Below are 26743 nucleotides of genomic sequence, written 5' to 3' on the forward strand. Positions count from 1 at the left end.
TTTCTTACCCTTCTACCAGCTTATGGTCCATGACATCACTCCAAATCATCACAAAGAAGAAAAATAAGTAGTACATTTATTGAATCTCCACTTACTACTACTTCTAGCCTTTATTCAGACACTTGTGCTCAGCTTCGAGAGCCAAGAATTTCTTCATTATCATTCAATGTGAATGATGCTATACATGGATCCAGTGCAGGAAGTCGGGCTCTTCTCTCTAACAGGAGTGAGAGAGGGGTTTCTAGTCTTTCTGTCCTTTTTTGGCTGCACAAAATAACCCTTTCCAAGGGCACATGAAATAAAATACTATATTACATACAGCGGTAAATGCACCATTCATTCAGAAATACACAATACCTAAGGCTCAATGGAAAAGCTTGGTTGAAGCAACTTCCCTCTGGACAGGAGAAAAGCAGCTCGTGACAGTTTCCATAATCTGTGTTCATATGGATCCTGCCCCTCTGTTCTCTGGGACTGCAGCAATCTCCAAGGACGACCTGTGCCCGGGAGGGACGGACGATGGCCCCCACAACTCCAGAAGCCCATGGCTCAGCGACAGAAAACATGTGCAACCATGATGGAGGATTTCCTCTGAGAATAATTATCCAGCAACTGCAGGAGGAGGCAAAGCACCTTAGTGTACTTACTTGACTATGAGCAGTAGTAGTAAACTAAACAGCCCCTTTTGGACATAGGAAACCACTTCTAACTCCAAACCTTCCCTTTATAGCTGAATGATACTTACTTTTAACTGTTTTTTGCTTTTCTCCTTGGATTGTTGGACTGCAAGGGGATTAAAACAGGTGCTAGCTATCAGCATATGTGGTAGGGGCCCTGGAGCTGTTGGAAAGAGAAAAATGTTGCCTTTTTTTTTTTTTTTTAGGCTGATCAGACATGGGGAACTGAATTGTCTGCTTTCAGCTGTATCTATCTGCCTTATTTTACAATTCCTGAGCTTTGCCTCCCCCAGCTGCTGTGCTGCACTAACACATGCCTCCAAAGTGCTCTAAGGGGACGTACTGCTCCTTGGTTATCTTTTGAAATGTCTAAAGTCCCTGCAGAGAAATACTTGCCACGTTGCCACATATGGCAACCTTTTCCCTAAGATGATAAATCAATTCTCAGTGTCAGTATCTGCAGCTTTGCCTTACCTCCCACTGCCCATTGACCAAAGTCACTGGACGCTGTATCACACCACCAATGCTGCAGATAAGGAGAGGCAATCTTACGTCTATTACATCTGTCTCCAAGAAGGTGCAGTCCCCAACAGCCACACACAGTGGCACTGTGAGTAATGATCATGGCCACTGTACTCTGCATGGGGAGGAACAAGGCGTTCTTGTACCTTGCTGCTGCCACATAGACTACTGGATAAACGCTGGGGTTCACTGGACTGGATTCCCCTTTTATTAAGCTGCTGCTCCTTTCTCAGCAGTGGGCTCAATAGCTCACCTCTTAAGTCTTTACTTCTGGACTCAGAGGAGTAACACATTAACCCTCCAGCTTGTGCCTGTTTCATATACTGAGAAGAGTAATTTAAAGTGTTAACCGTGCTCTCTCTCCCCTGCTCAAAGTAGGGCAGGCATTCCGAATCCTTCCTGTAAGTGAAAGTCGAAGTGTAACACACCATTAATACTCAAGAATGTGACTTGCATTCCATGCCCCAGGGCAGTGTCAGAGGCAGCAGCCCTTCCCAATGGTGGGGAAAGGCTCCACATGCACATTCTCTGCTCCTGCTCGTTTGTCCAGTTGTTTTGGCTTGACAAGAGATGGCATCATAGCACGCATTGGAGCACCACACATCCCAATGGCACTGGGGGCAAGGGAGTCCCTCTCAGCTCCAGCTGGAGTTCTGCAGTTCCTCTCGGAGCCAGGTTGGAAGGGGCTGCCCAAGTCTGTTCATCAGCTTGGATAATTCAATGTTGTGCTCCCGGTAGAAGTCTCTTAGGAACAACCGTGACTGTGTGGAAAATACAGACCACATTAGTGTGAAAGAAAATGTTACCCTCAACACATGTTCCATAGGTCATCTAGGACATAGATGGTAGGAAAATCCAGGTTGGTTTGCTGGGATGTTTCTACATCTCTTGCTGCCAACAGATTTGAGACAGTTACTCACCGAGGAATCCATATCAGGGTATTTTCTTCCTTTACTCTTTCCTAGACATTTAGTCTTCCCTCCATCTAGCAGCTGGCACCAAAATCCTTTTGCTTCATCAAATCTGAAAAAGACACTTGTCTTTAAAAGATACGGCCACAACTCCATAGGTATTTCCCGTTTCAATGCTTTACAAATTGGGCTGGGGTTTTATTTATTTATTTATTTGTGGTATTAGTTCCTTTTTTTTTAGCACTTGACTGCTTTGACAAGAAATCCATTACAACCATGACTATCTCAGCTTTATGCAAATTTCAGAGGTAACATGGTGTTACAATATTTGTCTGTTAAGCTTGTGGGGGGGGATAATAGTCAATGTTTTAGTGTATGTAAATTCTTTTAAATCTCCTCGTTATAGTTGAGAAGTATTAGAGAATCCCCCGACCGTTTAAAGAGTCAGTTTCTTTTCTTGCTAAAGCACAGGTATAAAGCAATGCTGGGAACCACGCCTGGGTCTGGTCTGTCCTGTCCCCTCAATTGGCCAAAGGTGAGCTTGAGGTTTGAGCAAGTACCTCTACCAAACTCTGAGGCAAGCTGACCGATACCATTTATTTTCTGACCCTGGCTGAAGGGTACCAGCCAGTACTGCTACTGTAAATAGTCCATTTACCATCACCACATGTGCTTCAGTAAGTAAGGTTTTCAAGTAATGTGACATTTCTCCAAATCTGCCCTCCCCTGGGGAGCCATGTGCCACCCCCTTGGAAAACAGCTGTAGGAGAACTGAATTGGTTCTCCTCTCTTTACTGTTAAAGGAAAGGGCAACTGCCATATGCCTACACACACGCACACCACCCGCTACCCTCAACTAGCATAGGCTGTGATAGCAGAGAAGATGTGAAAACACAGGTTTCGGCTGCAAAGAACAATATTCAGGATCTCCAGTGGGTGCAGAGTTTCCACTGAAGACTGATGCGGCCACAGTTCACCTTCAACTAGCACTTCATCTGTTCAGATTAATTGCACTTGCACTGTGGGCAAGATCACAGTAATGGCTGAGTAACATCCTTCACCTTAGTAGCAGTGAGGTAGCGCCTCTGGTAGTACTTCCTCAGATAGCTCTGGGCACCTGTCAAGTCCATGTCTTCTGTAATAACAGGCTCTTTACCTCAAAACTGTGTGATGTGTCCCTAATCTCCATCTGGCTGAAGATATGAGCAGCTTGTCACACATTTTTTATCGTACCTCCTCTACTTTCTGTCAGATCTATATCTGACAGAATAACACAGTATAACACAGAGCATAAGGAGTGCTAATAATTCCAGCACCTTTTCTGAAACCACAAAGACCAAATGGAAAACATCGTCATTACTGCTGTGAGCAACTTCATGCTTCTCCATGACAGTGCCAAAAAACACCCCTTCTCCTGTCATTTCTGGAAAGACTAAGCTACGATTCCAGTCTCAGCATAGTATCTCATGCTATCCGAACCTAATTTTAGGGTTAGGCATACCTCTGAAACCTTGGCAGGGTCTTGTAGTCAGAGATAAGAAGTATTCTTCCAATCAAGTGCTTCTTAGTATCACACTTGGCTAAGAACGCGTCCTCCCAAAAACGATTTCCCTACCTGAGGGCCTGGGTGTAGTTGAAGAGCGGCGTAACTCCCAAGAACTTCTGGATGTTGTCCATTACAGAGGCAGGGTTGTGTCTCAGCTCCTGACCATCCACAATGAGAAGCTGAAAAGACAGCAGCCGCCTTAACCTCTGACAGCTTGTGCCGAACGACACCCGTGAGCTTCCTGGATCTCAAAACTGCCTCTGGCCTTTGTGCGTGTGAGTAAAGGCTGCCAAAGCCTGTTTATTCTAGAGCAACACCGTGGGGGGATGTGGCCCATTTGTCACCACAGATACCGAAATTATGATATGGGCCACAAGTACCATAAAACAGCAGATCATGACAGGCTTTGCTTAATAAACTTGCCTTTGGCCAAACCCCCTGTAACTAAGCACTGAGGCCTAGCAGTAGCATGATTTACAGACTGTCTCTGGAAACCTCATGTATTCTTTTTAGATGTCAGCAGCCACTGTGCTAAGTATTCTTCTGTAACCTATGATTATTCTCCTGTTACATGTATGATAGACAGTAATGAACAAAATTTGTGCTAATAAATTACCTATTCCAAAGAACAGAACAGAAAAATAGTCACATGAACTGAAGTCTGGGGAAGGTAGGAAACCCTGACCCATAGTAAGTACAAGGATGGTGTGTCTGGCTCTATCATTCCTCACAGCAGTAACCTCCAGGAATAGTAAGGCAATGAGATACAAGCCCAAGAATGTTTTCCCATGTCTCTTTTAGTCTTGGCAGATCTGTCACATACAGTTTAGGCTGCTGCTTTGGCAGAGAAGAGACTAAATGGGCATTATAAGCCTCTGCTGGATTATAGACTGTCTGAGGATAGCTGCAGCAGCAGAAAGGAACTTGAAAAAACATATCCTGACTCACACTGTATTAGACAGCTTATAAATTTCTTGGGAATTTAGAGACAAAAATGGTCTATATTGTCTATTAATTGACTTTTTACAAATTTATACACAAAACACAGAATCCTGACATCTCTGCAGTGAAATTGCCCTTCAGCAGACAGCTAAAGGCCTCACAACATGGGAACTAACAAGTGGCAGAGTCCAAGAGCCTCTCTTCAAAGCAATGAAACCGCAGCAAGTAGCTGAACACCTACTGGGCTGAAGAGGGTCCCTGGGCTGCAGGCTGCCAAGATGAAAGGAAGGGAGTGCTAAAACTGCTGTTCTTGCTGAACTTCTCAATATTGTGGAGCAATCTGGAAGACCACAGTATCCTCCTGCACTCATTTACTTTTACAAATACAATAAAGTGCAAAATTGGAGTATTCAAGCCTGATTTCCTATCAGCTCATAATAGGAGGAAGCAAGTGGTGGCTCTTGTTCCAAAAGACAAGACAGAAGGTGAAATGAAAACAAGGCGGGACAGGGGAGGGAGCACGTGCACGTGTTACAGTTTGTTCTCCTCTCCTCTCCACTAAACCTACACGGGGCTCCACGAGAGCCTGTACTGCCAAACCTCCTACCTGCCCAGAGGGGTAGTACGTTAGCCAGCGCTCTAGGTGAGTTGAATACCAGCCAGGGAGCAGGCATCGGCTTTGCAGGTTGCGCAGTTCCTGAGGGGCCTGGGATTTCGCAGAGATCACTTGGTAGAAGGTGTAATTGAGCGCCACAGGGTCATTGTGAGCACGCTGGTGCTGAAAAACATAAGCTGAATTTAGGAGCAGGAACACAAAATTCCACCTTACACATCGCTGTGCAGACCCCACTGACCCGGCACAACCACCCACCAATGCCTTTGTATGTAACTCCGTCCACACTCTGCAGGCAGCCTGCATCGTGTCCCCTGGCCCCTCTATGGAAATGGATCCACGGGCTTTCTGCCCCACTGGAACGTCTCTCTGGCCCTCACCCACAGAACAGTGCAGGGAAGTCACCTGGTACCACGAATAGGCTCGGTCAGCAGGGTTGATCAGAACAGTAATGATTTTGGCTCGAGGCAGCAGGGCTGCACCACGTTTTGGTACCACCTCTGTGTCAAAGTAATTGGCGCTCTTCTCAAACATGAAGTCTGTGCTGGCATTGGAGGGGATGGGAAAGAATTCCATGTACCTGCCGAACAGACGGGATGCTGGTGAGCAGCATGGCCCAACAAAGAAATGGCACACGACAAAATGATGCCCTTGCTCCTCTTCAGCAGACACAGGTCGCAGAACAACTGCACCTCCCCAGTAATGCAATGAATGGGCAAACGGGTGCAGAGCTGGCAGAGGCATGACTTGGAAAGGGGTGGTGGAGCACAACATAGAAAGCTGGAGATAATAAAAGGGTAAGAAAGTATTTTGCTGACAGTGTGTTCTCCAAGTCCTTGGGCAGTGGAAGGAAAAGGCTGAGGGTAGGGTACTAGTTGCAAGCTCTAGCAGAAAAGAGGTTTTGTCCAAGAGTAAGGTCAGAATCAGCTGCCAGCCCTGCCACTGACCGCTTGTTTAAACCCATCTAAATAATTTGTCTCTTTGTACCTCAGTCTGTAGCTCAGACACAAGGTAAAGAGCTCTGCTCTGCCTCACAGGAGCTTGTCAAATTAGTAACATGGAAACTGTAAGACATTTGAGCAATGGTAGGGTAGAGGGTAATGAGGGGACAGGGCACTGTAAAGCACCGGAAGACTGGTCTCTGCTGAAATTTAGGCTGTACAACGAACTCAAATTCCATGCTAAACACGAAGATTCTCCTCTTGCATGTGATGCTACACTCAAATCAAGTTGGATTTCTTTTCCAGGGGATGCACATAAAAGCCTACGCTTTTGAGGCCTGTCAGCTGGTGCAACTGCTCTGTAGTGCTTGACTCACGTGAGCTTCGCTCAAGTACCAACCATCTTCCAATATCTTTTCAATGGTCCTCTAAATGATCAGAGAAGTCAGACAAAATCTCCCACAGCTCGTGGGCAAAGAATTCCCACAGCAGAATGCCTTACTGCCACACAGCCGTCCCTCAGAGCCCCGCATGAGGGAGTGCAGTGCCATGGTTGACCCGAAGTTAATGCTTCAAGCAAGAAACACCTTTAGAATTTCTCTGCCTGGAAACATAGTGGCATAATAGTGCCACAGTGACACTAGAATTTCCCTGCCAGGTGGAAACACTTTATCATAAGTGCATACTTTTACAGGTAAAGATCAAAGTATGCATGTGGACGCTGGAGCCAGTGCACGAAATGCAGTGACGGCTCTAAGTCTAAAGGGCCCAGAACAACAGTAGGGAGGTTGTCCCCTCTGTACTATGTGTCTTGACTCAGAAACCACAAAGAACTTTTTAGTGAGCATGCTGTTGTCTGTTTTGCATGTCAAAGGAAAAGAAACCTCATGACAGCAATGCATTCAACTCTGAATTTTTAAAGCTAAATCATGCCTACAAGTCTCCTGGTGAACAGTCAGTAAAACCAAAAACTACCTGTCCTGCTCCTGGGAGTAAGCAGTTGGGTTAGCAGGAAAGCAGAGACCATGTGCTGAGCAATAGCAATGGAAACAGCTGTTCAGAAATGGAGAAGCTACTAAGGTGGCCGAGGTGGACATACAGAGGGACTCAGGAGAAGACAACATGGGTGCACCTTATCACAGAAGAACATGCGTCAGGGTTCTTACCAATCGATTCCTTTATGATAGTTGGGTCCATTAAAAAACTGAATCTCCTCAAAGGTGGATGGACTTGGGAAGTTACTGGTGACAGCTGGATGCATGGTCAAGAAGAAGTGCACAGCTGTTGTGCCTGCAACAGGAACCAGTTAACGGGACCTGGGTCACACATAATGCTTGGCTGAATGAAAGGCTTTACCTACACTGCAAAAAACAGTACCCAGATGGGCACACTCCTATCATGCGTGGCTAACCGACCCCTTAACTCATGCAGCTTACAACAGCAGTGACACCAAGCACCCATGTTTCAGCTCATGCAGCTGATTTAAGTCACCTCCTTAACATGACAGCTGTCCCCATGTTGGCTACCCCCATGCCTTTTTTCCCCCGGTGGCACAGCCACACTGTCACGTGGCAGAACCCATACCTGCCAAACGGGAGGTGGCCTGGGCACTGCAGGACAGTATCACCTATTTGGGAAGGAGATGTGCTAGGGACAACATTAGCGTCCTTGGATGAGAATTCAGCTAGAGATGCCTTGGCCTGCCTCTGCTGTAAATGTTTGCCCTTTACCCAGCCAAACCCAATAATGCTGCGCAGCACACAGCTGTAGGCCTCCAGCAGGCCAATAAATCAGCCGAGAGAAGGGTTTTCTTACTGTGCCACTGCAAGCAGCTTGGGCCACCATACGGGAGGGCTCATGCTGCACACACACCAACAGAGCTTCACAGTGACACAGGCAGGAGACAGCAGCTTGGCTGGGACAAGCTTGATCCCAAGGCCAGGATCACCGTTTGCTGTGCATAGTTGGTGGCTGCTGTTTCACTGCACTACAGAGAAAGCCAACGTTTGAAGACCTGGCTTTGGCTGAAGAGATTTTGCTCTCTTCAGCCCAGAAGGGACTCCTCAGTACAGTCTATACAGCCATGTCACTCCCAACCACAATGCCAAAGCAGTTAAGAGGTGGTGACAGAGGTCAGACAAAAGAGGATCTCTACCTCCCATTGACAGTGACATGGAACATGCAGTGGGTACACAGATCTGTCGCAATAAAAGCACTAGGGGGCATGCATCGTAACCTTTGCTAAGTGCCAGCGTTTAGTCCTGCTGACAGCTCATGTTTGTGACACACTAAGAAAGGTCCCAATTTCTCTGAGCTTACGTGGAAAAGCCAAAGCACAACTCTGCAGGTAGGGCTTTTCTCTGCAAATCAGGACTGAGCCAAGCAAAGTGCCAGGGTGCAAAGTACTGACAGACTTGCCAGATTTAGGTTAGAACAAATCTGAGATGCTCTGAAAAGTCCTCTGCGGCCATTTGGCAGCTTGCACAAAGGGCAGCTGTACAGATCTACAACACAGACCTTTCCAGCTCTCCTCTCTGGAGGAAAGAGATGGAAGCTGCAATCTATCTTTAGATAAAGTATTCACATTACCAGTTTTCTGAGGTCCCACGATGAGGAACTTGGGGAGTCGATCACATGTTTTCTCTTTGGACCAGATATCTTTGTGCCTCTTATCATCACAGGGATTCTGCAGCACAAGTGATGGGATTAAGCGTTACCACAGGAGCTAATGGAAGGGGGAGGAAAAGCTGGAAGGCCAGTCCTCTCGGGAAAATGCCATTGGCATATTAAGAACACTTCACAGCCACACTGCTGCTCTGCCAGGCATCAAGAAGAGTTAAGTAAAAACACGGGGGAACATTTTCAAAAGCTCCAAAGTGACACGGGAGCCAAAGTCCCTCTGAGAGTGTTAACCACAGGCCTTGCCCTATGTAGCCATGCTGGGCTGGGCCACCATGATAGTACAGCTCAGCATCTGTGAACTTCTGGCAGACAGACAACTCTATCACCTTCAGTTAATTTCATCTGCTCATTACCATGCAGAGAGCTGCTGCACTGGGATAAAATGGAATAAGCCTGTTTTTATTTAATGAACATGAATTCTGCAGTGTGAAATTACTTTGAGATTAATCACGTTAACATGCCTGCAAGCTCCTCCAGCACCAAACAGGGTTCTTCCTCGCCCACTTAGCATTTCACAGCAGCTTGCTCTAATATAAGCCCTTTAACGACCCAAGTGCCTGCAAGCCTGCCCCCCAGTCACTTACGACAGCCATCCCTGTCCCTAAGCTCACACTGTGACTGTGTCCTACTGCTCCTACTCCCCATCCCTTCCACCTTGCCATTTGCCACTTGCAGCCTCAAGCCACAAAGGTTAAACCTAAAAGCTTTATGCATTACCCCTCTGTGCTCTGGATCAGCAGTCTTGCCACACTTCAAATGTGGGACATACCTCTTGGAAAACCCCTAGGAGTGGTTAAAGCTGCCTTCTCACCTGCCACAAGGGATTCTTCTCCTGGGAAAAGATTTCAAAGTACTTTTTTGCAAGTTGGACAGGGGGCAATGTTTGCAGGCGAAGGTTGGTCCAGCACTGCACAAACTTGACCAGGCTCTCAAAAGTGTACAGTCCCAGACGGTCATTCCCATAGTTGGACAGGTGGGTCATGAAGATGCTGATCTGAAAACAGGAGAGACATGGGATACTGGTAAATCAGGTAACAGTACTGTTTCCTCCTAGCTTGTTTCCACTGCCAGCAAGAGGCTGTTCACATCTCAGACTGCCCTGGCTGTGTGGGTTGACGAATGTCCATCTGCCAGGATACAGCACTGCCTTGCTGAAAAATGAAAGAAATGTAGCGCTTGCAAGACAGGAGGAACTCAGGAGCGGAGGGACACAGACCTCTCAGTAACCCCTGGGAATGGTGTGGGGGGATGATAACTGAGCCCCGGGTGTGAGTCCAGAGGAGTTTCAAAATCCCATTCAAATGGCTCTGGGACATTTAGGAGAACAAGGGTTAGTCAGTGACTCCCTCCTAGCCAAAACCTTGCAAAGTCTCTTTCATGGGAGAACAGGAGCTTCCCTTCCTCTCCCCGAGGCACAACCACGGCAACCTCTCTAGCTGTGGTGCCTGCTACAGCAGGGGAGCAGGGCAGGGAGAGGGGCAGCATGCTGCAGGCGAGGGCACAGCGGCACAAGGGACAGTTTTCACAGGAGTTATTGCCAGGCCCACAGCCTGTCAGCTTTCATTCACTTTGGAGTTGACATCTCAAGTGTAAAGGAACAACTGGCAATTCACACTTTAAAATACAAACAAGCATACCTGGGGTTCTGAACAGGGACTGCAAAGAGACATTGCACTAGGACATTGTCCTAGGAACAGACACCAGCTGATAAGGTTTTAGCTCGCAAGAGCCTTCAGCACAGGCAGCCCCTGAAAAACATCCTGCCAAGCCTGAGGATGTAAACCCTTGGGCAAAGTGGCACTGAGCACCCATGGGAGCTCCCCCAGCACTGCAGTGCTCAGGAGCTGGTGTGCTATCTCTGCCTTGCCAAGCCATCTCTTCTCTCAAGCAGATACATTTCCCTCCTGTCTGTTTTTCAGTATTTTAACTTTTGGAAAAGAGTGCAAAAGACTGCTGTCAGCTTGACTCTGGTGTGTGGCTTTGACAGGTCCTGTGGCATGGCGCATCCCAGTGCCGGTAACGCAACAGCACTTTGCCAGACACAAATCACACTATGGCTAGAAGTTAGCAAAACAAAAGCAGAACACTAAGGCCAACAGCAGAATGACTATGTGGATGATTTAGCACTCCCCACCCAGTGTCTGCTAGTGCAGGGAGGGGAAGAGACCTCAGTCACAGTAGAGGCACCCATTGCTGCACAGTTCAGGGCTGAATCCTGATGATGCCAGGTAAGGTCAGCAGGCAACAACAGGCTTCCTTGGCAGGAGACAGGAATGGCTTTCCCACTCACAGTAGGGGAAGAGCAAAAGGGGGAAGCAGGAGACAGATGGTCTTGGGATGAAGACATTTGCTGGCACTCAGGAGGTCTGAACTCAGTCTTCTGCCCAGTGTCACCATGGACTGCTCTCAGTGCGACAAGAGGTAGTGATAGATAGTAGCTCTTTGTGCCTGAGTCATCCCCAAGACACTGTGAAATGAATTTAATCCTGTCCATAAGGTGCTCACACCCCAAGGTCTTTGGGTAGGCAACAGAAAACAGTGGTAGGACTCTGGGACACATGGAAAGTAAGTGGAGTTAAAGATTTATCACGTTTGTCTGCCTGTGAGTTTTTCACTTCTGGTTTCCTACTGAGCTGACAGAGGCCCTGCCAGACAGGCTCTGGCACCTACACTTCAAAGAGCAGTGTGTGCTTGGTGCTGTTGTGTAAAAAGGATGTGCTAAATACAACACAGAGCAAAGGACAGAAAGATCTTCTGTGTAACTGCAGGGCCATGCCATGGACCACATAAGGTGGCAAAAGGACGCATCTCATGTTGTATTTTGCCCATTTCTGGGAGACACCAGGAAAGTGGTGTGACAGCAAAGGATGGCTCATCCCTTTGACTTGCTAGTGAAACATTTAGAGTAAAAATGTGCTGCATGAAGTGTCTGGCTCACTGGTGTAAACCAAATACTGCAGCAGGGAGGACGCAGCTCACCACCTGGGGCCCCTTCAAGATTTCCAGAATAAAAAAAGCCTGCTTGCGATCCAGGTTAGCAACCGTGTCTCAAGACTGACTACATTCGGTAAAATGGCTCACACAGGTAATGCTGTCACCTGCAAACAGTCCCAAGCAACTGGATTTAGAAGACGACAAGACAAGCCCAACCGAGGAGCCATTTCCCTGTATTTCTGAGTGTGCAGTCATGTCCTGTAACACACATGCACTGTTTAACAAGGCCTGGCAGCTTGCTCTGCCTCGTCACAGCTACTGCTGCCAAAACAGCTCTGAGCACTACTTCTGACATAAGCTACACTCAAGTCCCATCTCTCCTTCCCTCCCATCCACACCCAGTGACCCCAGGGACTGGCTTGGTAGTAACACCTCCCTCCTCTCCCCCTCCCTTCCACTGTCAGCATGCCATGGTTTCCCTTCCTTCACACTGAGGAAAGGTGAGAGGAAAGGTCACAGAGAGCCTAGAACACAGAAGACAGGAGGGTATGAGCATCCTTGCAATATGTAACAAGCAGCCATGGGTACAGCAGTAACCTGCCTGCGTAGTGTGAGCAGAAGTGTTTGTGAGACATGGTCAGCCTATCCGCTGAACATCAACAGCTATTCTCCTTCCTGACATCAGACCTTGTTCACTAGTCAGAAGATCAAACATCTTCTGTTTGCACTGTGGAGTTAATCATACGCATACAGGCTTGGAGACTCCTGCATGCGTATATCCACTCACAGGGAGCTGGAAGCATCAAAAAGGACTGAAAGAGCCTGGTCCAAGTCTGCTACAGGTCACTGCTGGGGCTGCGGGGCTGGCCAGCTTTCTATCAGGTCCGTGAGATGGCTCTATCAGCGAAGGGAGGAATGCAAGGGTCTGAGTCACTGTGCACACACGAGCAATGAAGAGGAGCTTAGAGCACAGTACTCCACTGCTGACAGAGAGTGAAATGCTCCAGTGCCAAAAGGAAGCAAAAGTGTAAACATCGGAAGCATCTGAAGGCGCCTGAAAGACTTTTAAAAGTCACCACAGAGAGCCAACAGTAAATCTGGCAAATAAGCTCATCCTGTACCAGAGCTCAATCTTCCCAAACTTTTTGGATCACAGATCACTGACAGCTGCTTCGACCGTCACATGCTTATCAGCAAATTTTAATGCGTAGCTCTAGAAACCATGTTTCTACAAATTCCTTGGCACAGCCTCCTAGACCAGCAATGATCTCTGGATTACAGTCTGGCAACTGGTTTTCCAAGAGAAACCTAGAGCTCTTAAGTTTCACAGTGGCTATTTCTGCATGCATTCTTTAAGATCTGACAATTATGAAGTGGGACAAGGTGGAATTCACCCAATATATGGGTTGAAAAGCCCAGAAAAGAAAGCAGTTGCCTTCTGTCTGACTGATCACTCCATACGTAATGCAAAGAACAGCCTCCTTACTACAGACTTTTATTAAGCAGGTAGATTTGGTTGTTGTGTGTAAAGATAACAATTCTGTCTCAGGCGATAGGGAGAGAAGGCTGGCTTCCAGACCTCGGGGATGGAAGGTTGGCTTCAGACCTGGAACTATGAACCCCTACAGCTTTTTAGCTAGGGCTGTTATAGACCCATACCTTCTGCATATCATACACCAAGCCAGAGCTGGTCACAGGCTAACCTTCAGAAACACAGGGCCTGTTTGTAAACTACAGCCTGTCTGCATGATGCACCTAGAGCACATTGCGAGGCTCTTTTCACTATCACAGTTCTACTTCTAGGAGTAGAGAAGCACTAAACACTAGGAAAAGCAAGAGACAAGAAAAAATAAAGCTCATTGAGGGAAAAAGCTTGATTTTCTGATTCACTGAGTCTCTACAGCTCCAACCAAAAGTGACTATAGCTGAGTATTCAACCCTGCAATCAAGGTGCAAAAGAAGGAGGGAATGAAAGAGAACATGATGATGAGCAGAGCCACTGATGTTACATGACAAATCCCACAAACAAGTACTCAATGACTGGGACCAGTACTCAAGGGTTCCCACCTAGGAAGCTAGTGAGAAACAACCTACTTTCTCTCAGATCTGCTTGCATGGCTTCTTGCCCATACTCAGGCACTGGTGGAAAAGATGTATAAAGGAGACGTAAGAAGGTAGAAATTTGGAAGTCATGAGAAAAGAAGAGATTAAACATCATTATATTCAGGAGTGGCTATAGAGGTAGACATTCTAAAATCACTATCAAAACCTGGCAGGGCAACGTCCGTTCAGAGAAAGGGAGGACAACAGGTGCCAAATCAGCTTTAGTAAGAAACAAATTCAGGTGGGGAATTGAGAAAGTTACTGTACAATCAAAAAGAGCAGCGTGTCTTCCTGCTGCAGCCAACAAGCAGGAATGTGAGGGAGTGTGATCTGTGGTTGGTGAGGGCTACAAAGCTTAAGCTCCTAATTCTATCCATTCAGGATTTTCTAAAAATGACTGCTTTTTTTTTGTATCTCTTGCCACCTAGCACCTCTTCCCAGCTTCAACGGGAACTGAGAAACTCATGTGATTTGCCATCCATGGCTAAGAACTGGGAAGGGACCGCAGGGTGTTGAAGGTACTACATTAGCTTGGTGGCTTGACAGAACTGTCAAGTACGGAAAGGGAAAAAGAAACACCTGTGTTAGACCCACATCTCCCAAAAATGCTTTAGGGCAACAGCTACATCACAAAAAAAGCAGGCAAAAATTGTTTCAAGTGTATATATATTGAAAGAAAGGGGAGAACACTTCATAACGAAAACCCAGAGAAAGCAATTATTCTGAACAAAACTCATCAGTGAGCCAGGGGAGAAGCCAACAGGCGGCAGATGTGCGTGGAACAGAAGGAGACAAGGCACATCTCACTTCTGATTCATAAAGATGCAGCAGCCTAGGTAACACCCACTCTACGTTGGGCCATGCTCAGCATGTCACCCTGGCTAGTTTCTATCTGTGGAGTGTTGCACTTGTCAACACTCAATACTGCTGCTTCCTTGGCAGTACGTAAAGCAAAGCAGCATTAACTAGCAAGTACTTCCTCGGCACTCTTTTTCACATCTCATTAGCATCACACTGGAGATACCCACACCATGATGGGTGGTTATACTGAATCTCCCACAAGATCTAGTCCTTTCCCACATCAGGCACATAAGCTGAGACACCCGTGCACTGATTCCCCTTTCACATGAGCTTACAGGGTTCAGGAGCACCGTCAGGAAGAGTTCACCACCACGAATGCTCTTGTCCAACTCCTTTGAGCCACCGGGATATTCATTATAGAAGATAGTGTGAGTAAAAAGACCACAGGTCTGTCGAGGCAGAACCTGGCAATATCAGAGAAAAGCAAAGTTAGGTAGGAGGCAGATGCAGCAGAATCTACACATGAATATGTCAAAGCAGCACTCTGTGGATCAATATAAAGAGTAAGGGACATAAGCGACATAGGTTCAGAGGACTCTCTTGATATTCCTCCCAACCATTTACTCATCACAGTGCAAACAGGTCAGCGGGGTCTCAATTTAGTCTTGTTGTGCTTGGTTTTGCTCTCCGTTCAGGACTGACCTCTGAATTGTACTGAGAAACACAGAAACTGGCTTTAGCCAAGTTTTTTTTCCTTGCTTGACTTCATGATTTTGGAAACACTGGTGATAGTAAGATTAATGTCTCTGATGCAGGTCACTAGGAGACTGTCCCTTGGGCAGAAAAGTTGGCTCTGCTCACCCAGCTGTGCTCACCATGATTCCGTTATGGATGAATCCACGCCGGTACCGGGCAGGCCGTAGGTGTGGGTATTCCTCTGTGCTCGTTACTTGGATGCTCCAAACGGATTTCCATGCCTCATAGAGTTGCGTGTGGACAGGATAAACCCCAGAATGATGGGGGGCTACGGCATAGCCCAAGTCTGTGGGAATCCCATGCTCCTAGAAGCGGAATGTGCAGCTTGATCATTCAATATTTAACTAATATCCTTAATAAGGATCATATTTAGCAACAGACTCCAAGTTGGAGCAACGTGACTGTCGTGGTTTAACCCTAACCGGCAACTAAGCACCACGCAGCCGCTCACTCACTCCTCTCCCCACCCTGGTGGGATGGGGAGAACTGGAAAAAAAAAAGTAAAACTCGTGCGTTGAGATAACAACAGTTTAATAATTGAAATAAAATGTAATAGTAGTAATAATAATAATAGTAATGAAAAGGTAGATAACAAAAAGAGAGAGAAATAAACCCCAAGAAGGACAAATGATGCACAATGCAATTGCTCACCACCTGCTAACCGATGCCCAGCCAGTCCCCGAGCAGCCCCTGCCCCAGCCAACTCCCCCCAGTTTATATACTGAGCATGACGTTCTATGGTATGGAATATTCCTTTGGCTAGTTCAGGTCAGCTGTCCCGGCTCTGCTCCCTCCCAGCTTCTTGTGCCCCTCCTCACTGGCAGAGCATGGGAAACTGAAAAGTCCTTAACTTAGGATAAGCGCTACTTAGCAACAACTAAACCATCAGTGCGTTATCAACATTGTTCTCACACTAAATCCAAAACACTGCACTGTACCAGCTACTAGGAAGAAAATTAACTATCCCAGCCAAAACCAGGACAGTGACAGAGTAACATGAAAACTCTCTGGATTGGGAAACCTGAAATACTGCTTGTAGTTCTTGTTTTATGCATCTATAGAAATATAAGGGCGATTCTATATCAACAAGGGTGTCCAGCACTGGTAACAGCTGCTGTGAGAATGGTCTTGTAGCTTGCAGGTGTGACAAATCAGATTGATTCACAAGCCTCAGGTCAGGTTCCTTGGTTACTACAAACTAATCAATGCTGTTAAGTGACACATCTCACTCCCACAATGCCTACATCTGAGTCACTAGAGGAGGAAAACAAAATTTCCTTAACTGATATAGAAGGAAAGGAAGATGACGACTGGGCTCTGTCTTGTCTCTAGCAATTCAAAGAAAAGTGGATATGAAGCAAGAGACTGTTTAGGGTAAAGATATGGGGCCTGGAGCTATACTAAAATGACAGGAAATATCTGAATTTCATGGTTTTTAATTCCACTATGTGGTTCTGGTAACAATATGAATGATGACAGCTCTGCCCTGGTGGTGTACAATAAAAACAGAGCCCTTAAATGAAGCAGCAACCTTCTCCTTCCCACTGCTAGCCTGTTTTACATTAAATACATGTAATTGTGTTCTGTGCTTTGTCTCTCTCTGCAAAAGACTGCACTGTTATTTAACCAGGAAAAGAAGGAGCCTAAATTGTTTCTATAATGCTGCAACTGTGCTCTGAATTCAAGATCATTCCTAATTTGTGTGTGTCATGGGAACACAAGACAGCAGCCTGCTACTCCCAAGGGGATTACCATCAAAAGAACCAAACTAGAGGTGAAGAGGACATTTCTTTTCAGAGAAACATGTATGCTATATTCAACTCTCAGCTGTAAGCATCAGACGGACATTGTTCCAGCAATGCAGGATGTTCAAGGCTTCCCCCTCCACTGCCAAAAACCAGGGAATTTCCCCTGGACTTCCTAGATAAGTAACTTCCTTCAGCATTGTCTGGGGAGGCCAGAAGTAGGGCTGCTAGCACACAGAGCATTTTATACTACCGACCAGGTGACTTCCTTACAAAACCACAGTGAATAAGGATGGAAAAGGAAATGCTTTCTCACTGCCAGAGTTTGTAAATTAATTGGATTTGGATGGTAATGCTACAAGTTCACACCTCAGCAAACAAGAGCCTTGGGATTTGCACCCTGGAATGTAGCGGAGCTGCCTGGGGCCACACAGGTGCCAGGAAACACTTCCCATTGCACAGGCAGGCACACGAATGGTGTTTCTTGCCTGAAGACAGCAGGAGTCACGCACCAATTTAAACTTTCAGAACTGCCTTTCTTAAATGCAGCTGAGTTACTAGACTAGTATTTGGGTTCAGCAGGGTCCGAACAGCTATTCCAGGAGAAGAATGTTTAAAGATTAGTACTGTGAGGTAAATAAACTGTGATGCCCCTTACCACAGCAAACTGTTTGTTGAGCTTCATCTGCTCAGCCAGCACAGTGACATTGTGGAAAAGATGAGGCTGCATGTGACTCCACATGTGAGGGAACCACCAGAACTCCTTCCTGTGTTTGAGCAGCATGTCATCCCCTTCATCTTCCTCATCTGTACCTACAGAGAGCAGAAAAGGAAGTGCAAAAACAACAGGCAGAGGAGGGGCTCAATGTTTCAAAGCAGTGGCTAATCCCCTGCAATGCTGAGTCGTTCCAACAGAGAATCATGCTCTCTCTAATGTGTTACACATGCACACACACACAAACGTGGGGGCTGTACACAGGCGCTGGGACAAAGGGGCGCCAGGGGCTTACCTGTGTGGTAGAATTTCCCTGAGAAGCCCAGGTTGAAGGTGAAATTTGGGACTAAAGTTCTCAGCTTATTCTGGGTGCTCAGTAAAGCCTGTTTGAATGAAAGGAAAAAGAAATGTTCATATTCAGTTGCTCTGTAACGTTTCTCTGTGCTCTACTGGAGCCCAGTTCAGTCTGAAGAGGTATCACAGGGGACGGGGCTAAGGCATTGTTTCATGTGGAGTGAAGCAGAGTAGCCAAGTGCTCCACATACAGAGTCTTTACTTGAAGTAGTCCTGCTGTACTAAATGATGCCACTTTAAAACCACAGTCAGATGATGCTCTCCACTTCAATGTGAAGGACCCAGAGTGTCTGTGCTAAGGCAAAGGGACAATAAATGTCCCTTCCAAGCAACAGATCCCTTACTCTTTCCAGGTTCAACGTCAATGCTCCCTTCCTCTCCCATGTTGGCTTAGACTTTGCTATTGAACCTCTGCCCTTTCTCTGAGCCTACGTGTTAAAGAAAAGGAGGATGGGGCAGCACATGGTGCACAGTCAAAGGAAGAGAAGTCAATAATATTGTGAACAGTAACTAAGTGATCCAAAGGGAGGGGGCTTTTATTTAGAGAGAAAAGGTGGATTCGCAGAACTACCCATGCAAGGAGTCCTGCCACAGCAGGGAGGTATCCCTGGCTTTGTGTCCCTTGAAAGTGCCAAAATCCTTTTGTAGCAGGAAAGTTTCCTGGATTTTGGAAAGAAAACTTGGAGGAGCTGACAATCACAGTCATCACATCTCCTACAGGTTCTCTCTTGCTCACTTGTGTCTGCTTTAAATGTCCAAAGTAATAGCTATAGCCAAAGGGAAGGAGCCTTGTGCCACAAACCCCAAGGTCCAGCAGTGTACAGAGTAAAACAGCAGACAGCCTTGACAGAAAAAAAAAACCCAGAGGCTCAGTATGTCACAGACAAATAAGACACAAACTCATCCCAGTCAAATTTCTTCTGCTGGAAAACAATAAAAAGACAGAAGCCCTGAGATGCATGCTCTGCTGCTACCTGCGTGGTTTGGGGAAAGTGTCACTGGTGCAGCTCCCTATGGGAGAAGTTCTCAATCAAATAGGGACCTGGCAGGAGGGCTGTTGGCAGGTGACAGAGATGGTCCTTGCCCAGGCAGTTATTTAGATTATAATAGCTTTTCTAAGAAAGCAATGGATCAGTGGCTCCACCAAGGTGAAGGTGATGACCTCTCAACAGCAGACTTGGGCTAGACGCAAATACACAAGCAACTTGACACATAATACTAGGGAAAGCACACAGACTTTTCAAACTGTGCAGGGGAGATGGGCAGATCTTTCTGCATCAGCTGCCCTTGCCCAGCCCCAAGGAGCACAAGAGCACTACAAAGCTGCCTTCACATGGCTCACACTCTATAGGCATTGTTTAGGCACACTGCTCCCTAGGTGGTGAAAGTGCATTCACAAATGCAGACTCTCATTCAGTGGAGGGTCCAGCCTTCACACCTACCACTTAAGGATATCCTGACAAATCACTGCTGTCACTAATATTCAAAACAGTGTTGACCAAACACTGATCATCACATTAATTTAAAAATTATGACTTCTGTAATTTACTTCAATCACCCATCCACTGCAAATGTATCTTGGAGCAAAGAAGTTGGGTGGTTTTATTCCCAAGACAAGCAGCCCATGACCCCTCACACATGGCAAGGTGGGAAGACCAGAGATTATTTCTGCAGTGCTGCAGACACTCTCAATGCTCTCTCTGAGGGAACCAAGTTTTCAGACTTTTCCCTAGACACGCAGTTAATTGCCTGTTCCTCCTCCCCACATCCACACAACAGTGACACCAAATGCAGCCTGGGACAAATTTCAAAGATCCCAGCTCCTCCATGGCCACATGCCTACCACATCCTTACCCCAGTCCCCACCCAAGAGTAATATTTTGAAAAATGTATGGCACATGGCATCTCCAGAACCATCACAAACGTAGGCAGTGCTTTTAGAAGGTGACATGCCAGCAGCACTGATGGCTGAAGCCTCCTTTGCCGCACAAGATCCAGAATAGGCAATGGGAGGTCAAGTTCCCCTCACGTAACCCCGTAAGACGCAGGGACTCATCCCACACATCAGGGAGCACAGACTAAGAGCTGTACATCTCTCTACCTGTCTGCCCAGCTGGATGACAATACCGCATCAAATTTGGGACCAGCACCTCGAACACATCGCCCAGTATCTTTGACAGGGAAGTGCCACTTTCTTTTCTTGTCTCCAGAGCTGTCCCAAGCCTCACCACTTCCCTCTGCTGCCCTGAAAGGCACATCCAATTCCTCAAGCTCGGGTAGGAAGGTGGAGGGAGAAAAGACAGTGGTTAAGAGGCTTAGCATTCCTCTGCACAGAGGGAGATTTAAAGCCTAGCTGGGGTTACCATGACGACACATCTGTCTGATGATAAAATCCCAAAAAGCCCTGCTCCAGCAGGCAGCAATCCTTTGCGGCCGGGGAAGGCCCAGGGAGGAACCGTGGGGGCCCCAGAAATTCTGAGACTATGGAGCCCTATGGAGTCCTGCTTTCCTATTGCTAACTGTGTGCCATCCCTCTGCTGATGCTGGGTCCTTTTCACAGCCACGTCCATAACGTGGCACGGCATAGGTTTGAAGAAATGTCTTTCCCCTGGCACAAGATAAAAGAGACTAAGGTGCCAAGTAAAATATTTGGAAATTTGTTTCAACAAATTATGCATTCACTGTTCCCTAGCACACCGGTTCAAAGAGGTCTGTGAGCTGTAGTAAGGGGAAACGATACAGATGGCGGAACGGGCTGGCAAGATGGCACTCCTCTCTGCTCTGACACCTCTGCACTCTGTTTCTCTTTTACGAAGTAGGATGAATATGATAGTACTAATAATATCTGACAGGTGACTCAAGTGGCATTTGATTTATATCCATAATGTGCTCTGAGATTCTTAAACGAAAGGCAATCAAGAAATGTGGAGTAGGCTATCCATTAAGATATAAAATAGCTAGCCAGATGCAAACAGACCTTCATGCGCATATTTAAGAAATGTAGTTGCTCACATGGTACGGGACAGAGGGCTAGCATTTTAGCTATCCCCTATCTCTAAAAAGCAAAGTTTCTTCCCCTAGAAAACTGCCCCTCCAATCCCTCCAAGTATTTCTATTTTCTAATTATCTTCCATTCCAAAAATCCTTCCAAGACGCAGCCAAGCCCACTAGCTAGCCAGAAAGGCCCCTTCCCCAGCTAAGCTCCCTGCTAGAAGCTCAGCAAGGCTCACCCCAGGAAGGAACAGATGGGGTCTCCAAGAGATTCCCAGCACTGGCCACCAGAACTCATAAGCCATATCAAGGCCAGACCTGCTTCACGCTTGTCACAGTCTATCAGAGAACATCCTCTGCAACTCAAGACCTGTATTTTTGGAGGCCTTCAGTACTTAATTGGGGCAGCCATGCTGCAGACCCAACTGACAGACATCTACATTCCAAAGCACATTTCTGGACACAATGCAAAAAAGGTCTAAGCTTCAGTCTGATGTTTGATGCCCACCACTTTAAAAAAGGCTTTTTTATAATCTCAAATGATGATAAATATTTACTTCTAAGCAAATGTTAGGGGAAAAAAGTTTAAAATTGTGCCTTTTGTTGCAACACATTAAAAAAATCTATATAATCTCACTGATGGATCTGCAAAGATTTACTCAACAGTCACTACAGGCTCTTGATGCCATCCAGTGAAAGACAAAAACTCTCTCAATGGGGTTAAAACTCCAGGAGCAAGGAAGAAATGAGGGGAAGCCACAGCACCCTGACTGTACCCTCTTTAGGTGGCTTCTTTAGGACTTAATCCTCTTTTAAGATGGCATGGTGTCCTTGGCATTGCAATAATACAGGGCTAAACCTTCATGCAACTCTGCTTTTTCAGCTATGAAATTTTTAACTTCCAAAAGTGTTTGCAGAGATTTTAGCTGTTTCATACAAACTCTAAATATTACCTCCCCTATCTCAGGTCCCTCTAAAAAGAGGCAAAAGAAAAGGAGGAAATAAGGTTGAGAGTCAGATGCTGGGAAGAGAAGATACCATGAGTCTAGGAAAACAGTACATGGACAAATGAAGAGAAACAGATGATAAAAAATGGAGGAAGAAAGCAGAGTGCTTTGACAGCCTCTTCTCAAATATTCATGCAAAGCATACAAGGAACGTGTTGCAGAAACACCTTCTTCATAGGAACTGCCCCTGTGGCCATCGGGCAGCACATTCTCAAGAGGATTTTCTGCAGTTTTCTCACCGCCCAGCAGTAGCACTGGCATAGCTCAGAACAGTGCTGTCAAAAGAGAAAACATTCATGATACTGGTATTTCTACCTCCCCTACAACGTTAGAATCAGGGAGTTAGAAACTGCTGAGTATTTTCATTTCAGGTAAGATCATCCTCTACAATTTAGAAAGGCAAGAGCTGGCTGACAGCCACCCTCACTAGATTCTCTCTCTTCCACCCTCACCATTCATAACCCAAAATGAAACGACTGTCCTTGATTTTCACTTAGCTTGCTCTCAGACTTGCTAGCAATGATTGCTCGCTATTTATGCCCTTATAGAGATTACCAGCAGAAGAGGCAAAAACTCATCTACTTAATCTTCTTTCCTCATACCTAAAGATGACCAGGAAGGATCACAACAGCCAGATCCTTTTGCATTAGAAACGGCTCGTCTTTGTTGGTCAGTTCCACAGAGGTTTGGTAAATTCCAAGGATTATGATTTTAGAAGAGACTGAATGTGGAATAATTGAGAAGAGAAGGGATTCTCGGAGATTTTGTTTTGTTAATTATGTGCAGCTCAAATCTCTGGTAAACTTTACAAGGGAAAATGTTTTCCTTGTGCAACTTCCAACTGTTTTACTTCAATTGATGAATGCAAGCTCCTGCTGCAGCCCTTCAGCAGAAACAGGAACTCAAGGGTTATCATCTTTAAAGTAAAAGCAAGCACGATTCCTTTTTTTCTTGTTAAAGAAGAAAGCTATTCAGCTTTCCTTTAAGCATCACAAATAAAAACATTTCTCCTCTCACGCAGGACATCTACCATGGGCATGCATTTGATCAAATTATATTCAGCACTTTCTTTTAATAGTCATTTTGTCTGGGAAGCTCTCTGAACGTGGACCTGCATATGGCAAACAGGCTCACTGGGACAGGAGAGTCAATTTTATACCTTCACACAACATCCAATCTTCAAACCGCTACCCTGACCGCTGTAATCTAAGCTTTAAGATAAGGAGCTGTGTGTTGAGATAACAGCCCTGAAACAGAGCTTTCATATAAAAGGCCAAAGAAAATGCCAGCTGTTCTGTCACTATTATATCCCCTTCTCTCCCCACGGCGAGAGGCTATCAACAAATCCATGTAGTTATTTCTCGCTTTTAAAAAATAAAAATTCATTAACCTCTCGTGGCTCTGCAATCAGAGAGCTTCTTTTAAATGGATAAATCTGGGTTTTATCTGCTTTGCCTGAGATTCTCTACTTACCGATCACAGATTATTCCTCCATTTCACCCTGTTAAAACCCAAACAAAGCATCTTTTGGAATTATCTTGTCTGGGTTTGTTTTTAACATCACTAGTGCAGCTTTTGTTTCCAAGAGCTTTGGCCACCTATCTCCTGTTTTCTCACACAGGTCTGTAACCTGTACAAACAGTACAGAGGTGAGAATCTCTGCTGATTTGGACTAGAGGGTGCAGGGCCTGCTTAGGACCAAGATAAGATTGTGATCCTTCAAAAAAAATCTTTCAGAGCATTTCAGCACCTCAAAACACAGAGACACTGCTGTGAAATGAAGAAAATTTTAGCATTTTTCTTAAATAAGTATTATATACAACTGTTCCATTTCTCTATACCTGTCTGCTTGGAAACACTTTTTCTATACCTGTTTGCTTAGAGAGTAATGGTCAAAGGTGGCTCTAAAGAATTATTAAAGAATGAAGCAAGTAAAATAAATAATGGCATGCAATTAGAGCTGCTTCAGGCATGCAGCTTCAAATGAACTGAAAAGATAAAGCTAGCTCCAAACAGAATGCAACGGTTTCCTTTTCCCCAAGCTAAACTTGGGATCAGAAGCAGAACTTAAAATCTCAAAGACCTGAAAAAATGGAGATGAACTGAGATATGTCTTGCATGGATGCATAAAACATGTAGAAAAGGTGGTAAGACTCCTAGTGAGGTGGAAGAGTGCTCTTGGGAGCAGGCAACAGATGAGGTTCAGTTCAGGTAAGGGGACACGCATGTACAACAGTATTTTGTTTTATACCTTTGCCTCAAATGTTCTGTGCCCTTGGATGAAAGGTTAAAGGGTGCTTCACTTTGAAGTTATTCTGGAAACATGCTAAGGCAGCTGCTGTCACAGGCTTATCATCATCATGGCTGGTACCCACAGAACTCTGTCCAGGACCTATCTAAGGGCAAGTGCTAAATGGGAATCCAGAGTGAAAGGCCTGCGGCCTCATACCTCTGGGAACAACCTCAGCACACCTGGAGAAACAGGCAATGTACCTGCCTCAATGGCTACAAACCAGAACTGATGGGGAAGATACAAAGGCAAGTCCTTGGCTGCATGAGGCAGCGTATGTACACATATCACAGGCTTAGAACACTTTATCACATACTTTCAAGGACACAGAGAATTAGAAGGGGCACTTAGTTTCTTACCTTCTTCCTACTTGTTTTCTCCTTTGCCTGTCTTGCTTCCCTCTCCTCCACAAAAACTCTCTCTCTGTGCCTTTCCCATATCCTTTCCTAATAGGTCACTGTATTACTCAAGGAACTGCCAAGGAAAGCAAACTACAAAGATGGCATCTCTCTCTCCCAATCGTAAGGCCACAGAGACAGTTCTCACGAAGGCTTGGTCTGAGCATGTTTCCCTGGTGAATTTTTGGATATTCCCTGCCCAGGGATGGGGGCTGCTGGTGGAGGATATGAGGGGGGTGTAATGAAGGGCGAGAGAAAACCTTTCTCTTCCCAATTTGGTTATGTCCTGAAAAGCTAGATGGCTAAAACATAGACTATAGCAGTTTATGCCGCATGGACTGGCCTACAGTTTTGCAATATAATATATACTGTTTATACATATCATAATAAATAATAATATAATAAATACAGTTTTTCTATTCTATTCTAAAGCAACTTGCCTTTTCCTTTTGAAAGGCAGAGTTTACAGCTACAAATAGGTTGACAGAGGAATTCTGCATACGCTTGTTTCCCATGTTAAAGAGGAGACAGGACAGACCACCACAGGCATCCTCCTCTTAAATTCAGAGAGGCCAGCTACAGGTCCCAGAATGAAAAATGCTCCATTTAAACCTGCAAAACTGTTGAAAGCATCACATACAGTGCCTCAGCATCTTTGCAGGCTACTTCTCTGTTTAAGATGAGAACAATTGCAGCAATCAACTCTTTCACTCAAATTAAATGCAACCTTGACTTTCCTGGCATACCACACACACTAGAAATTTGTCTGGGGCCTGTAGTTATTCTGGGGATTTTACCTCTACATCAGACACTTTCATGCGAGTGCCCTCTTTTCCCACAAATATATCATCAATGTCGACGAGGATATAGCGATCAAGTGTGAGACAGAGGCGCTTGCCAGTCAAGTAGGCAATGGCATCCACGAAAATGAGCTTGTGCAGCCAAAAATTGAGGTTATTGCCGAAGAGAACCCGCTGGATCCCATCATGCAGACCCAGGTCCTGCACCACCGTGGCATGCAATGCTTTGTGAGTGGCCAGGTGAGGAATGGACTCCGAGGACTTCGTGCTTGCCAACAGCACCGGCTCATAGGTGCTGTGGTTTGACTGGAACACAGTCCAGTCATCACCAGGCAGGGGACCCTGCTCCACCTCATTAGCCCGGGTGACATAGAGCAGGGGAGCACTAGGGTTGATGTGATAGTCCCGCAGCCCCAAGTTGGAATGTAGGAAAAGGGGGAAACCCTTGAGCTGTGCACTGAGCAGGCTGTTCTCGTTGGCTTTGAAAAAGCCTATAATCCCCACTCCATACTCTACACAGTATTTGTCCAGCAGCTCTCGGTTCCAAGCATCTAGGTTCACATATTTAAGGATGTTCTCATAGATAATAAGAGCATAGCGTCCTCTGTCTTTGTCTGTCAGGGTGGGCATATCCCCTTTGCCAGGGGCGATCTCTGTCCTGTATTTAAACCGGCTAGATTCCAGGATGGCCACTATTTCCTGCCCCAGCTGGGAGTAAATGCTTTCCACAAAGACTAGCACCACAGGATCTGTGCGTGAGGTGTCCACAGATTTTGTGAGCCTCCAGCTGGCTTGCGGTGGGATCAAGATGCGGTGCTGGTTGCTGCAGTCACTGAAGGGCAGGGGTGGTGGCTCCTTGATTTTCGGACTGTTAGTGACATAGTAAGCCAGGATGCACATGGAGATCAGGCTGAAGGCAATGAGCAGCAGGATCAATCTGTGGAGCTCCAGCTGTCGCACGTGCCGCACTACTTTCCACAACTGAATCATGGTGAGGCGGGCTGCCCACCCCCTC

The 26743-nt window shown here is 46.0% G+C and overlaps 1 protein-coding gene across 3 annotated transcripts; it reads right to left on the bottom strand.

Annotated features, from left to right (window-relative positions):
- NDST2 (N-deacetylase and N-sulfotransferase 2) lies at positions 1-26742 on the bottom strand. Of its 3 annotated transcripts, XR_007766648.1 has the most exons (14): positions 25726-26742; positions 18184-18271; positions 17832-17986; positions 15548-15733; positions 15008-15136; positions 9646-9828; positions 8742-8838; positions 7319-7442; positions 5617-5791; positions 5206-5376; positions 3726-3835; positions 2120-2222; positions 746-1960; positions 1-612 (listed from the first exon to the last, which is right to left on the bottom strand). XR_007766648.1 is itself a non-coding variant. In XM_050899066.1 (13 exons), exons 1-13 carry the CDS (start codon positions 26716-26718, stop codon positions 1835-1837), a joined length of 2640 nt encoding a protein of 879 aa, XP_050755023.1. In that variant the 5' UTR covers positions 26719-26742; the 3' UTR covers positions 1-1834. The 3 variants fall into 3 exon arrangements, 2 of the variants coding, with proteins under 2 accessions (XP_050755023.1, XP_050755024.1); XM_050899066.1 differs by having other exon boundaries at positions 1-1960; XM_050899067.1 differs by lacking the exon at positions 5206-5376 and having other exon boundaries at positions 1-1960.
- Position 26743: the final 1 nt, after the last annotated feature.

Source organism: Gymnogyps californianus, chromosome 6 (genome assembly GCF_018139145.2).
Source record: "Gymnogyps californianus isolate 813 chromosome 6, ASM1813914v2, whole genome shotgun sequence".
NCBI classification, from domain to species: Eukaryota; Metazoa; Chordata; class Aves; order Accipitriformes; family Cathartidae; genus Gymnogyps; species Gymnogyps californianus.

Excerpts from the sequence above, each read along its gene's own strand:
- NDST2 (XM_050899066.1), bottom strand. The coding sequence starts at position 26,718 with ATGATTCAGTTGTGGAAAGTAGTGCGGCACGTGCGACAGCTGGAGCTC. Across the intron at positions 17,987-18,183 it reads AGGGAAATTCTACCACACAG|GTACAGATGAGGAAGATGAA; the intron begins GTAAGCCCCTGG and ends TGCTCTCTGTAG. Across the intron at positions 5,792-7,318 it reads TATCATAAAGGAATCGATTG|GTACATGGAATTCTTTCCCA; the intron begins GTAAGAACCCTG and ends TCTGTTCGGCAG.